At 39.2% G+C, this 16,347-nt stretch overlaps 1 protein-coding gene across 3 annotated transcripts in view; it reads right to left on the reverse strand.

The window, feature by feature from the left end:
• Positions 1-16,347, reverse strand: part of cog5 (component of oligomeric golgi complex 5) — a 229,610-nt gene that overhangs the window by 58,222 nt on the left and 155,041 nt on the right. For all 3 annotated transcript variants that reach the window (XM_072562513.1, XM_072562514.1, XM_072562515.1), the window contains exon 7: positions 16,021-16,151. In XM_072562513.1, coding sequence (XP_072418614.1) covers positions 16,021-16,151 — 131 coding nt within the window. The remainder of the gene's footprint in view (positions 1-16,020; positions 16,152-16,347) is intronic.

Raw genomic sequence — 16,347 nt, forward strand, 5'->3', positions numbered from 1 at the left:
AATCCTTGCATGGAATTTTATAGATGACGTTGGTTTTGTCCATGGGTTGTACTGGGTCTTTTAAGTTTGTTAGTTTTTGTTTGAGAGTGTTTATGGGTTTGTGTGCTACTAGGATTCCGAGAGGTCTCAGTAGTCTGGCTGTCATTTCTGAAACTTCTTTGATATATGGTAAGGTGTGTTTTGTCTGCTTGTCATGGTTTGTTCTTGAGGAATCTGCGCACAGTGCAGGTGAGGTGATGGCTAGAGAGGTGATGTGCTGTAGTATGTGGAAGAAGGTGGATGCTGATGAAATCTGGAGCATGTTTTGGCTGCTCGAGGAACTTCAGCGCAGAGTAGAACCCGAGCTGCGAAGTATGACACCATAGAGGAGGAAAGTTAATAAGATACTGTTTCAGAAGACAGTCATACGGCTTAGATTGCTAATATCAAATTTGGTCTGTGGTCAGGGACAAGGCGGTGTGACTGCAAGGCAGTGTGACAGTTATTTGAATCAAGAATTTAGCACTGGAAGAGCCTCAGCCAGTACCTTTGTTCATGAGGTACTAGGTTTTGCTCCTAGTATAGACAATGTGTAGACAGACTGCAGGGAGGATGAGCAAACTGACCAAAGCATCATGGTACAAAGCACCATTCAAGAGGTGGGTGAAAAGAGAAGAGTAGTAGTGATAGAGAACAGCATTGTTAAGGGAATACATATTGTTCTCTGCAGAAAGCCAGAATGCCCTGAAAGTTGTGTTGCCCACCTGATACCAAAGTTCAGGACAACCTTTTTGGTCTGGGGTGGGATGTGGAGTGGGAGGGGAAGGATTCAATTGTTGTGATCCCATAAGTATGTGGTAGGAACTGGAAAGAGGTTTCTGTTCAGGGACTATGAGGAGCTTGGGGCTAAAAGCAGAACCACAAAGGTAATAATCTCACAACTGCTACCTGATCCATGTACAAATTCACATAAAGTATACAAGATTAGAGAGGTTCAAAGATGTGTGTGGGAGCATTGGGTTCCGATTGGTGCACTGTTACACGTAGACTTTACATTTTAACAAATGCAGTATTGCACGTGTCCTAGGACACGCACATGATTTTGAACAGGGATTCAGTGTTGGGGGATAGTGGACATGAGATAGGAGTGAGGAAGGAAATCCAGGATGGTGGTAATCCCCCAGAGTGAGAAGGAATGAGAACCCAGAAGCCGGATTTGGGGTGGTGTGGGGAGGGAAAGACAGTGATAAGCAGGGTTCAGGACCGAGAAAGCCCTCTTTATCTCAGTCTCCCTTCTGCACTCCCCCAGCTCTGTTTTTCACCACCTCCACAAGCTCAAGCTGAGAATTCCATAGCGGAGCTGTTCGAAGAAAAAGTGGAGGATTGCTTAGTCCAAATGAAGGAGGAGCCCATGAAATATGATACCTCAAAATATCTGAAATACCAAGAAGAAATCAAATCTATTCCAGAAAGCTGTGGCATACCTTGACGTGGACTGAGGAGAAGTCACTAAACCTTCAAGATCTCATCAAGGTGCTCAGGTGGAATTAAAAAATAGAACTGGGTTTGAAAATCTGAGTCCTCACATTTGCAATACTTGTTGTTTCTTACACACAGTGAAGTTTGTTTTACTTAAAAATATAAAAGCTTGTGGCATTGTTTTTTCACTTAATCATTTGATGCTGAAATTTCTCTTTAAATGTCTATAAAGTTCATAACAATATGCATTAGTCTAATTCTGTCTTTCTGAGTATACCCAATTTTAACCACTATCATTAGTGGCCTTGCTTTCACCTGTCTAGGCTCGAAGTTCCCTCCTGATCCCTTGTAAATCTTTCTTTTCTCCTTTGACTCAAGTGAAGCACTGCGCAATGTTTTCTTACATCAAAAATATTAAATAAATACAAAGTGTGCTTGTTGTCAGTACTTTCCATTGCATTCAATTATTAAGCCAGAAGGCCAAAATGGTAACCAGAATTCTCCTGAAACAGGCTTCAGTTTTGTTGATAAAATGTTATATAGCATGCAATAATACTTTCAGATGCTTGCATTTTAGATCATACTATCAACTGCTCATAAACAGAGTTTTGATCTGAAGAGTGAAAATAACTATCTGTACATATGCAGTTCTCTGAGGTTGCAAAGTCCTCAAAACGATTTTATTTTGATTAAATTAGAAATGGTCACTGTTTTCCAAAAGGCTTTTACAATTACAGCAAATCTTGCTCACAGTCTGGATAAACATAATCCTTTTATACAGCTGATTCACTTGCTCAGTGTGATCTTTCCTCTCTCATATGAAACAGGACAAGATGAAGGAACATTATCAAGATCTGAACTAATTGTATACCAATTAGAAGTTATTAGCGGCTACGTTTAGTTCAAATTCATGATGAATACAAGGTTTTTCTTTTTGATGTAAAGGTCATTTCTACACTGCACTGCTAAGTAATAAATCTAAAAGCCTCTGATGAAGTGACATTTAATCTTCCAGAACAGCCAAAGAGTTACAGCAACATATTTAGATAATTATAATGCTTACTCTGCTCTGTTAATCAGAGTGCAACCAAATCACTCTCAAAAAACAACTTTGGTCATGCTTTAAGCATCTAGAATTTTTACTCAAATTGTTTACTTTTAAATGTATATTAATCACATGTTTTACTTTTGTCACTTCTTGTTGTCTCCTGTATATCAAATATATGATTCCAGCTGATGTTGCTACTGGAGAGGTCAGATTGCAGGCTTAAATCTGGCTTGATAGTTCAAAATGTCTTAATTTATTTAATGTGGTGGGCTTTTACTGAAACATAGGCACAATGCTGCAGATTTGGTTTTTACAATAAAACAAGTTCATTATACTAAAGAAATTACACAAAGATGAATGGAAGGACACATTGGGTTGAAGAAGCAGGGTGGCTGTAGAAGGACTTGGATAGGTTAGGAGAGTTGGCAAAAAGTAGTAAATGGAATTCAATGTGGGGAAGTGTGAGGCTATGAACTTTGGTAGGAAGAGTAGACGTGTAGGCTATTTTCTAAATGAAGAAATGCTTCAGAAATCTGAAGCACAAGGGACTTAGGACTCCTAGTTCAGGATTCACTTAAAGTTAACATGCAAGTTCTGCTGGCAAATGCAATGTGTTAGCATTCATTTTGAGGAGAGCTGGAATACAAGAGCAGAATGTAATGCTGAGTCTGTATAAGGGTCTGGGCAGACTGTATTTGGAATACTGTGAGCAGTTTTTGAGCCCTATATCCAAGGAAAGATGTGCTGACCTTGCAGGGTGTCCAAAGGATGTTCTCAAGAATGATATCAGGAATGAAGACCTTGTCACACAGGTAGCAGTTGAGGATTCTGGGTCTGTAATCTATGGAATTTAGGAGGATGAGAGGGGATGTGATTAAAACGTACAGAATACTGTTTACAGGGGAGGAACTAAGTACCATCACTATCACTAGAGACGTAGATAAGCTAATGGATTAAAGGCAAATAGGTCTCCTAGCCTGGATGGTTTGCATCCTAGGATCTCAAAAGATGCAGCTACAAAGATAGTGGATGCATTGGCTGTAAATTTCCAAAAATCCATATATTTTGGAGAAGTAACAGAGGATTGGACAACTGCCACTGTGACATTCCCTATTCAAAAAGGGAATGAGGTAAAAAGCAGGTAACTATAGACCCATTAGCCTAATATCCATTGTTGAAAGAGTATAAGAATCAATTGATAAAAAAGTGATTGCGTAACATTTGGAAAATCATCACCTAATCAAACATAAAAGGGAAGTGGTGTCTGACTAATTTGTTTGAAATTTTTTGAGGAAGTCTCAACCAGAGTGGACAGAGGGGAAGCAGTGGTTGTGCTGTATTTGGAATTGTAAAGGCATATGTCACAGCATCTAATGACAAAAAAGGTTAAGTCATAAGATAACAGCTGTTACAGGGAATATATTGACATGGATAGAGGATTTGCCAATGGGCAGGAAACAGCAAGTGGAGACAAGAGATTCTTTTTCAGATTCTCAAATTGTGACCAGTGGAGCTCCGTAGGGGTCAGTACTGGGACCATCACTGGTTAAAACATATATTTATGGCTTCAAGGAAGGAAGTGAATATACCATCGTGAAATTTGCAGATGTTACAAAATTAGATGTAAAAAGCAGATTGCGAGAGGGATAGAAACATTCACAGAAAGGTTAAGTAAGTGGACAAAACATTGGCAAAGTGTAATGTGGGAAAATGTGAAGTTGTTCATTTGGAAGGGAAAACTAAAAAAAAGTTATTTAAATGGACAAAAACTGCAAAAAGCTGCAACACAAAAGGGACTTGGGGTATTGTGCACGAAACGCAGGTGCAGCAGGTAATCAAGGAAGGCTGATGGAATGTCAGCATGTATTTCAAGGGGGCTGGAGTATAAGAGTAGAGACGTCTTACTGCAATGTACAAGGTGCTGGTGGGATTACATCTGAAATACTGTGAGCAATTTTGGTCCCCTTATTTTAAAAAAATATATTGTTTAATTAGAGGCAGATCAGAAAAAGTTCACTCAGATGATCCTAGTACAGAGGGACTGTCTTATGAACAAAGATTAAACTCATTGGAGGATATCTCATTCAGACATACAGGATTTTTAAGGGGCTTAACAGGGTAAATGCTGAGGAGATGTTTCCCCTCATGAGAGATATAGGACCAGGTTGCATAGTGTCAGAATGAAGTGGCGCCAATTTCAGACTGCGATGAGGAAAAGTTTCTTCTCTCAGCAGGTTGAGAGTATTTGTAACTTCTTGCCACAGAGAGCTGTTGGGACAGATTCTTTCTGTATATTTAAAGTTGATATAGAAAGGTACTTGACCAGTAAGGGAATCAAGGATTATGGGCAAAGGGCAGGAAATTAGGAATGAGAACTGTCGATTCAGTGACAATCCTATTGGAGCAGGCTAGAGGGGTTGAATGCCCTACTCCTGTTCCTCTTTCTTAGTTTTATATAGGTCATAAACCATTTTCTAGAAGCCAGAGAATGCAAAAACAATGCAAAATAGAACACAATGCAGAAAAGTTATTGTACCAGTGTGCAGAATATTAAAAAAACAAATCATCAATGCCAACACATTGAGTTCTTCAGATTTAAAGTTGAATCGCCCAGCTGGTGGCAAGATGTCAACTTCAGGCCCGAAGAGGTTTCTGAAGTCTGACATGGTGGTGCTTCTCAGAGAAGGTCTCCTAATTGGCTGCCTTCACATTGCTGTCCTAATAAGGGTACTGGGTGGGTTTCCGAAACTGCACGCCTAATCAGAAAGCTTACAAATACTTTGGCACTCATCAAGCAGAGGCAAGCATGGAAGACGGACACAATTCCAAACACCTTCAACCAATTTGTATAGAGGGGTAACAGGAGCTAGAAGCCCAATAGAACCAGTAAGACACACATTAGTTCTACTGAAAGATGCTGGCAAGATTGGCAACATGGCCCAAAACACTGATTTTCACACATGGGAGACGGTAGTCAACAACAGAGAGAAAGGTTGAAACTATGGATCCCAAAAAGATGTTTCTCCTTATGGGACAGACTAGAACTAGAGAACACAGTTTAAAAATAAAAAGAGTCACCCATTTAAGACAGAGATGAGGAGAAACTTTTTCTCTCAGAGGGTTGTGAACATTTGGAACTTTCATCCCCAGAAAACAGGGGAGGCACGTTCATTTTACATTCTTAAAGGCAGAGATAGATTCCTGACAAATGAGGTCGTAAAAATATATCAGGGTTGGTGAATAATGAAGTTGAGTCCATAGTCAGATCACCCATAATCTTGTTAAGTGGTATGACAGGCTCGAAGGGACTGAAGTTTTAACTTCTATAGACAGGAACACAGGTTACAAACAGAGTCTGTGATCTCCAATAAGCTAAGCAATCTATGAGTTGTAAACAATAGATATGAAGGGGTGCAAGTTAACTAGTTGCTAAGTGACAAAGTATTAACTATGGAAAAGAGGTCAGGTCATCTAAAATTGTAAAGGTTGAAAAATGGTTCTGGTAGGAACAGTGACCATGAAAATCAATGTTGGCTGATTATAGGAAGTATTTCTTAGACAGCATAATTGTCCATCACACCATAATTTAAAATCATATTTTTAGGATTAATATGTGTTACATTGGTGAGCAATGGCAGATGAAGGATGGCAGATGCAGTTGCTGGCTATCGGGGCAAAGAAGTCAGTGTTCCATGAATGGCTCTGAAGTCAATTTGAATTCTTGGCTCCACTACCTGCAGCGTACTTGCTTTTCTTAAAATGACATCACCACATAGCAGCAAAATCTAGGGTGAGAAAAATCATTAAAAGTTGACATGATTGAAGAAAACCACCTCAACTACACCATCTCACCCCCAAATTCCATAAGGACTGCATTTCATTCTCCTCTGTTCCTGTCCTTACTAGTGCTTCCAAAGTGTCTTTTGATTAGATTACTTACAGTGTGGAAACAGGCCCTTCGGCCCAACAAGTCCACACCGACCCGCCGAAGCGTACCCACCCAGACCCATTCCCCTACATTTACCCCTTTACCTAACACTACGGGCAATTTAGCATGGCCAATTCACCTAACCTGCACATTTTTGGATTGTGGGAGGAAACCAGAGCACCCAGAGGAAACCCACGCAGACACGGGGAGAATGTGCAAACTCCACACAGAGAGTCGCCTGAGGCAGGAATTGAACCCGGGTCTCTGGCGCTGTGAGGCAGCAGTGCTAACCACTGTGCCACTGTGCCGCCCACCAAGCAACTGGTTCAAGCAATTACTTCCCCATTGTAATTGACTGCATCTTCCATATTACCCATGCTTCTGCGTTCACTCCTTCCTCTCTGTCCCACAATAGGATGCCCCTTTTTTCACACCTTCAATCCCACCAGCCTCTGTATCCAATGGATCATTTTCTCCCATTTCTGGCACCTCCAGCACAGTGTTATCACTAAACATAATCTTATTTTCCCCTCCCCAAGAGCATTCCTCTATGATATCTTGGTTCACCCCTCAAATCAGTCATACAGCACAGAAACGTGCCATTCAGTACAACTTGCCCATGCCAGCCAAGTTTCCCAAACAAAACTAGTCCCATTTGCCTGTGTTTAGCACACATCCCTCTGAACCTTTCCTCTTCATATACCTGTCCAAATATTTTTTTAAATGTGGTAACTGTAATTGCAATATACTGCTTCTTTGGCAGTTTATTTCCCACACAAACCTTACCCTGTGTGGAAAAAGTTGCCCCTCAGGTCCCTTTTAAATCCTTCTCCTCTCACCTCAAAAATATATCTTCTAGTTTTAAACTTCCCTACCCTAAGGAAAAAGACCTTTGCTCTTTACCTTACCCTGGCGCCTCATTATTTTATAAACCTCTATAAGATCACCCTTCAACCTCCTATGCTCCAATGAAAAAAGTCTCAGTTTATCCAGCCTCTCTTTATAACTCAAACCCTCCAGTCCCGTGACATCCTTGTAAATCTTTTTGACATCCTCTCCAATTTAATAATATCCTTCCTATAGCGGGACAACTAGAACTCTACACAGTCCTCCAAAAGTGACTTCACCAATGTCCTGTACAACTGCAACATGTGACTTATGAGGACACAAAGATTTTAGATAAGGCCGCAACAATTTCCTCACTGGCCTCCCTTAACATTCTGGGATAGATCCTATGTCCTGGGGACATGTCTACCTTAATGCTTTTCAAAACATTCAACATCTTTTTTTTCTTAATATCGACACACTCAACAATATGAACAAACCACTCACAAGACTCACCATGCCCTTCTCCTTGGTGAATATCGATGCAAGGTATTCGTTAAGGAGCTCACTGACTTCCTCCGGTTCCACGCCTATATTATTTTGTCCTTGAATGGACTTACCCTTTCCCTAGCTACCCTCTTGCTCCTTACATGTGTATAAAAAGCCTTGGGATTTTTCTATAGGCCAGTTAAAACTGCAGAAAGACACTACAATTGTGCAAAGAAAATGGTCAGAATTGATGATGTTCACTGGTAATTGGGATATTCACTGGTAATTGCACAATGTTCAGCTTCATTCACAAATGCAACAAAGGTCTGGATGGGTGCAGTTCCAACAGTCTAGAAGATCAACACCATCCAGGACAAAGTAACCTGTTTGATTGGCACCACATTTACAAGCATTCATTTGCTTGACCACCAACATTCAGTAGCAGCAGCGTGTTCCATCTACAATATGTTTACAAGATGCACTGTAGAAATTCACCCAAGCTTCTTCCAAATCCAAGAAAACTTCTATCTAGAAGGATAAGGGTAGTAGGTACAGGGGAACACCGGCACCTGCAAATTCCCCTTCAAGCCACTCGAATCCTGATTTGGAAATATATTGCTGTTCCTTCACTGTCAGGTCAAATTCCTGAAATTCCCTCCCTAACAGCACTGTTGATCAAGCATCAACACATGGACCACAGTGGCTCAAGAAGACAGCTCACTACCACCTTCTCAAGTGCAACTAAGGATGGGCAATAAATCCCACAAATATGCGTAAAAAGGTGGCACAGGGAATGTGGGAAGGTGTTGGCAGACCTTGGCTTGAGGAAACAGTTTAGGAATATCACTAATTTCACACCAAACGGGGGGAGGGATAGAGACAGTGGGTGAAAAGTAATGCAGATAAAACAGGTGGTATGGGGTTGGGGGAGAGACCATCAGAAATAGGAACAGGAGTAGGCTGCTTGGCCTCCTAAGCCTGCTCCACCATTTAGTTTCATCATGTCCACTTTTCTGCTCTTTCCTGTAATCTTCGATTCCCCAACTGATCAAGAATCCATCTATCTCAGCCTCAAGTGTACATAAGGACTGCCCCCACAGCTCTCTATGGCAAGGAGTTCCCAAGATTCTCAACACTGGGAGAGGAAATTCCTTCTCGTCTCAGTCTTAAATTGGCACCTTTTTATTCTGAGATTATGCCCTCTTTGGTCCTAAACTCTCCCATGAGGGGAAATATTCTCTCAGCATTTACCTTGTTAAACCTCAAAAATCTTACATGTTTCAATGAAATTGCATCTAATTCTTCTAAACTTCAGTAAGTGGAGTCCCAGCCTCTGTTCATAAAATAATCCCTCCATACCAGGCATCATCCTAGTGAACCTCTCAACTGCCTCTAATGAAATGGTATCTCCTGACACCCATCTCTTTCCCACAGTATCTTTCTTCACAAGTGCTAAAAATGTAACATCTGTTCTTTAACCTCTTCTCACCATTCAAGGTTTGAATCAGCAACTTAATTACACTCCTTTCAATTTAATGTACTAAATTTGCTGCTCAACAGATTCTTTCAGCCTGATAGAGTTAGTTTAGGGGTCATTTTATCATTCAATTCCTCCCGTCTTCTACCCTTTCCTTTTGTCCATGTCCCACCACTCCAACTGAAAACACATAGCAGCTTTCACTTTTCACAGTACTGAAAGCCGATGATCTGAAATGCTAACTCTAATTCTCTCACCACACATGCTTTGAACTGTTAAATATTTCCACCATGCTACATTTCTCTTTGCATCATAGAAGGGGTTCCAAATAGGTCTAGAATTTTGGACATTGGCAATGATAGAAAATGCTGCAAACAATAGATTGTCAACTGTGATTAATCAATCATTTTTTAAAATGGCTGTTTACCACATAATGCCATTTCTAAAGGCAACTCAGTTGCTTCACTGGCATAAATATTCCTTCAAAATTATCTCCATTTACATTCATATAAATGAGCCAAGTGGATGGGAAATAAAAATCGTGCTCCTAGATTTTGCTAATCTACTCAGCAGTCATGAAAGAGAGAACCTGTGTTAATAACACAGCTGAATATTCTTCTGACGTAACACGTGTTCTCCAACATTCAGGTTTCATACCTTGTTTCTATCCAGCATATTCAGGCTGATATCAAGAATGAAAGAAAGTTGAAACTAAACTTGCATTTTGGGTCCAATTCTTCATTAAAGCTTACTTCTCTTTACAAATAAAAATATGCTGATGAACTAAAACTTCAAATCATAAAAGATTAATTGATCTGGGTAATGCTTTTATGAACAGAAATGTGACTGAACAATTTTGTTTAACCTTACATAATCATTTACCATACATATGTCAGTGCTTAATGAAGCTGGTAAAATAAGCAATGAATTAACACCTTTCTGCCTTTTCAAGCGAAAGCTTGCCCTCGTAATTAAAATAAAAGCTTATTTTCATTGGTGAGTTCAATGGATACCTATCTTTTTATTGCAAAGTCTTAACTAACCCATTTCTACAGCCTCTTATTTTCCCATTTTAAATGTTTACCACAATTGTTTCGCCTCAACCATTTCCTATATCAGACCATGCTATAAGCAAAGAAATGTCTCCAAACTTATTTCCTCACTTTTTAAAATTGTTGACTCCTCCATGCACTTCCCAATTAGGGTGAAACAGATTTTCCTTATGATCAAAACCTTTCAAACATGGTAACAACTTTGATTAAATCTCCTTTTCAAGCTATTAAATTTGTGTTGTCTTTTTCTTAAAGAGTGGGAAGACCACTGATCGATTATCTCACTGTAAATCAGGTATAACGTACTCTGTATCTTTTGTAATCTTTGCTGTTAAGCAAGTTTTAACTACAAATAATTGAACACTTTGAAAGAGTCAGCCTTAAAACTACCAGTACTGAAAACTATTGAACCCATTAGGATGACTATAGGTAATTGTTACAACACAGAGTAAACACTCCTGCTTAATTTAAAGCAGCAACACAGAAAAGATTTATCCCATGCAGTAATCTGTGAAAATTCAATAGGCCAAGAATTATTTAAAGTAAAAATTAACAACTTTATTTCCTAAAGTATAACAAACAGTAATTAAATAACAACTATTTACAAATTCTTCCTCTAACACATCTTTTACCTTCCCCTTTCACAATACTAGTCCAATAAAACTCCCAATTAAAATTTACAAAACAAAATTTCTTATCTCAAAACCAGGCAGCTTTCAGTTTTCTCTGTATTCCTTCTTTTCTTCTTGGAGATTCTGCTTCACAGGTTACTGATCAATAAAGATACCTTTAAGAGAGCTATTTTTCAGGCAGTTTTTACATGTCGGTAGCTTGGCAGTTCTCCTGTCAACTGTCCAATTTTCCCCAGTCTTATACCCCCAAAGCATCGGATTGTGTCATTGGCTTTTAAGATTGTGAATATACTAAATTCAAACTAGATTGGAGTTTGGTATTTTTCAGAGAATAATTTAAACTGATTGGCCAAATTAAAATCTGTTTTGTCATTTCCAGGCAACCAGCTACCCCAGCATCTGGAGCACATGTTACACTGTATCTTACTAAGAACACTTGGTGCTTTCACTGCTAACTCTCTTAACAGTGCAGTGCACCCACATCTTCATAACAGTAATAAAAGATTTCATCGTTCTGTTGATGCCAACATTCTAGGTCAACTTCTACATCCAGTTGAATTACACAGCAAACATACATTAGAAAGTGAAATAAGCCAGTTGGCTCATTGGGACTACTCAACCATTCAATAAGATCACGATTGATCCAATTGCTCCACAATCCTAACTATTCACAATAACTCAAATTTTAAAGGATCAGTCTATCTCTGACTTAAGTACGTTCAAGGGTGTTGTTTCAACTAATTTTGAGGATGTGCGTTCCAAAAACTCTCAAATGTATCAAAAAAAATTATCCTGGTTTGGAATGGGTGACTCATTATATTTCAAAAGTGATGTCTAGTTCTAGATTCTCCCACAACAGTCATAATCCTTTTCACATGCACTTCGTCATGACCCCTCAGGATATTGTATGTTTTAGTCAAATTGAATCTTACTCTTCTGAACTCCAGCAGAAGCTCTAGCCTATCTACATATTCCTCATAAGACAATCCTCCCATTCCAGATATTAGACATGTAAACATCTCTGAACTTCTTTCAATATGTTCACATCCTTCCTTAAAAAAAGACTATGAAAACTATAAACAGTACTCTAAATGTATTCTCACCAAAGCCCTATAAACCAAAGTAAAAGCTCCTTATTTTTTTGCATGCAATTTGTTTCATGATGAATATGAACATTCTATTAGCTTTCCTATTTATTTGCTTAGTCTGCATATAAGCCTTTTGAAATCACATTTATTTTTCTTTTTTCACACTTGCCCATGTTGCACTCCATTTTCCAGATATTTGACAATTTATTACACCTTTCTATATCCTTCTACCACCAACCTTAAGCCCTCTTCATGATTTACTTTCCTACCTATCCTTGTACCATCAGCAAACCTAGCAACTATACCTTCAGTCCCTTCATCAAAATCATTTACATGAATTGTAAAAAGTAGAAGTTCAAGCACTGATCTCCATACCAGATCATTTGTTACATCTTGCCACTCAGGAAATGACCTACTTACACCTACTTCGTTTTCCTGTTAACAAGCCAGTCTTCTAGCCATGCCAACATGTTACCTCCTATACCAGGATCTTTTAGCTTTTGGTAGAGCATCTTGTCAAATGCCTTCTGGAAGTCTAAGTACAAGTACATTCACCATTGCGCTTAAATCTACGATAAATGCGACTTTTCTTAAAGAACTTAATAAATTGGCTAAACATGATTTTCCTTTCACAAATCCATGTTGATTATCTGCTTGCAATTCTGTACACTATTTTAAATGCCCTGCTATAATATATTGAATAACAGCTGCTCAGACCTTATAACTATTATATCTGAAATTTTGTGCCATCTCTCTCACTTTTGAATAAAGAGGTCACACTTATTATTTTCCAATCTAATGGAACTCAGAATCTGGAGAATTTTGAAGAATAAAAGTAGCACACCCACTAGCTCACTAGTCTTGTTTTAAAGACCCCTTCGATGAAGTCAATCAGGAGTCAATCCAAAGTTCTAACAATATGGTCAGTAGCACTTCCCTGGAGGACTGTAATTTTCTAGAGTACTTCCCACCCCTTCCACTTACAGATTTACAGCTAGTTCTGGATTTGTGCTAGGACTTCAGCAATTTACAATCTCTATTACTTAGACAGACACTGAAAGTAACTTATTCAAGCTTGCTGATATGAGTTACATATGAATGTGACCTATGATGAGGGCACAGAAAGGCTGAAATAAGATATACAGACAGCTTAAATGAGTAGGCACCAAGGCGACAGATGGTGTTTAATTTAGGAAAGTAACAGGTTATTCACGCTGGTATAAAAACAGAAAGGCAGAATTTTTTTTTAAATGTGTGAAATGTGTTAGTGGGAACACTCAGACTTGGGTACACTTGTAAAAGAAACACCGGACGTTAGCATGCAGTTACAGCAAATAATAAGAGAGGTAATTAGCATGTAGATGCTTAACTGCAAGGAGATGAGATACAAGAATAAGGAATTCTTACTGCAATTGTAGAGGGTTTTAGTAAGATCGCATCTTGAGTACTGTAGAGAGAGTTAGTCTCCATATCTAAGGAAATAGATAATTGTATTGGTTGCAGTACAATGAAGATTCACTAGCTTGATTGCAGAAATGACATTTTCCTATACTGAATGGTTAAGCTCTCTGGTGTTTAGAGGAGCAGAAGTGTTCAAATTGAATCATTAGGATTCTGAAGGAGTAAACACAGAGATCGTTTCCCCTGTCTCTGAACCTAGATTATTGGAAAAGGGATTCAATCATTTGGAGCTGAGATAAGGACCAATTTCTTCATTTAAAAGGTTGTGAATCTTTGGAATCTTAGAGGGTTGTTGATGCTTCATCATTATTTTAAAAATTGAGATAGATTGTTGATCTCTTCGGAAAGCGAGGGATATGGGTTTGGGCATTGAAGTTGAGTCATGATCCACCATAATCATTTTAATAGCACAGCGGGTTTGATGACCATATTGTCTAATCCTGCTCCCATATCTTTCCAAGACAGATGGTTAATGTTAAGACTTTGCAATAAAGTAACCCAAGTTAACAAGCCAAAGACCATTCAAGAAAAGCATTAACTAATACTAAAATTAGTAAAAGGAAATTATGACAGAGGTTTAAATGTGTAATACACACAAGTTATATACAGCAAGCATTTTATTAACTGGTATCTATGGGACCAGGAGTGTACCAGCTGACTAAATATTCCAGTTGGCAAAGAAGTCCACATAGTCAATGCAAAGACACACATTAAGTAACAGAAACAATGCAGGGCATATACACATCACTATTATACATTATATACCGCATAAATCAATTAAATAACAATGCAACTTTGCCTTAAATAAAACTTACTGGCAGAGAGTCTTCTCACTCGCACCCTCAACTGACTACTTGGACATCGCAGAGATTTGGTATTTGAGGTATCTGTTAGCTGGTTTATTGAGAGTTATGGTTAAACAAGGTTTGCTGTCTATCCTTTTGTGCTTTATTTAATGGACACTGGTGTTGTTCAAATTGTCTTACTTCAATAACTGAGATGCCTTTGACAAGATGCAGCACAAGAGGCTGTTAAATAAGACAAGAACCAATCACATTAGAGGTAAGATAGTGACATGGATTGAGCACTGCCTGCTGGGCACAAGGTTGAGAGTAAGGATAAAGGGGTCTTTTTCAGGACGTCAGCCAGCAAGTAGTGGAGGTCCGCAAGGTGTTGGATCAGTGTTGGGACCACAACTATTCACGTTTTACATTAACAATCTGGATAAGGCATTGTTGCTTAATTTGCTGATGACACCAGGATAAGAGCTGCGGAAATCTGAAGCACAAAGAACTTGGGAGTCCTGGTACAATATTCTCTTAAGGTTTAAATGCAGGTTCAACTGGCGGTTAGGAAGGCAAACATAATGTTAACATTCATTTCAAGAGGGCTAGAATACAAGAGTAGGGATGTACTGAATCAGAATCCCTAAAGTGCAGAAAGAAGCCATTCAGCCCATCAAATCTGCATCAACCCTCTGAAGAACATTCCACTCAGACATACACCCCCACCTCATCTCTATAACCCTAAAATAGTGCTTTTCTTTTTCGATGGCTAACCCATCAAACCTGCATACCACTGGACACTACAGGATAATTTAGCCTGGCCAATCTACCCAACCTGCACCTCTTTGAACTATGGGATAAAATCAGAGCACCCGGAGAAAACCCAGGCAGACACGGAAAATGTGCAAACTCAACGGAAACAATCACCCAAGGCTAGAATCAAACCCAGGTCCCTGGTGCTGTGAGGCATTGCTAAACGTCAGACAATGTTTGGAATATTGTGAGCAGCTTTTGGTTCTGTATCTAAAGAAGAATATTCTATCATTGGAGAGGTTTCAGAGGAGACTTACAAGAATAATCCTGTGGATGAATAGCTTATCATATGAGCAGTTGTTGAGACTTGTGTGTCTGTAGTTGAAAAGCTTGAGGGCCCACTGAAACTTCAAATTTATGAGAAGCCTGGACAGTGGATGTGGAGATGTTTCCACTAGTAGGAGAGGCTAGGACCTGGAGGGAACAGCCTCAGGGTGAAGGGACGATTATTTCAAACTGAGATGAGGAGGAATTTCTTCTGGAGGGGAAAATGATTACTGTAGATGCTGGAGATCAGAGTCGAGACTGTGGTGCTGGAAAAGCACAGCAGGTCAGGCAGCATCCGAGGAGTAGGAGAATCAACGCTTCAGGCATAAGCCCTTCATCAGCCGAAACATTGACTGTCCTATTCCTTGGATGCTGCCTTACCTGCTGTGCTTATCCAGCACCACACTCTCGACCAAGGAATTTCTTCAGCCAGAGGGCAGTAAATCTGTGGAACTCATTGCCATAGAAAGTTGTAGAGACCAAGAAAGCGAGTGTATTTAAGACAGAGATAGATAGGTTCTTGAATAGTAAAGGGACAAAGGGTTATGATGAGATGGACAGGAGAATGGAATTGAGAAATATATCCGTGATGATCGAATGGTGGAACAGACTCAATGGGCTAATTGGCCTAATTCTGCTCTTATAACCTATGGTCTTATGCAACCATCATGATTCAACTCAAGATACTGGCATTTACCTGTGTCTCCATTCCCTGTTCAAGCAATCTTTTGGCCTGATTTTCTACCTCAAGTCGAGCTCTTGCAATAAAAAGAAGATCATTTTCGATAACTTCAATCCCCGATAGGTCAACTCCTTGTGAAAGATAATCTGTAAAACAACAAGCTTCAGTGAATCTCATTTCAATAAAGCAACTAGCAATACTTTGCCTCTGTAAACATCTATCACAAATTAATATAGTGCAAAGTTGCCTAGTTATTTGACCAGTGTGAAAAAAAAACTGCTGCAATCAACTCGTTTTCATTTAAAAATTGAATATGATATTGCTACTACCCATCATTAATTC

Source organism: Chiloscyllium punctatum, chromosome 44 (genome assembly GCF_047496795.1).
Source record: "Chiloscyllium punctatum isolate Juve2018m chromosome 44, sChiPun1.3, whole genome shotgun sequence".
Lineage (NCBI taxonomy): Eukaryota > Metazoa > Chordata > Chondrichthyes > Orectolobiformes > Hemiscylliidae > Chiloscyllium > Chiloscyllium punctatum.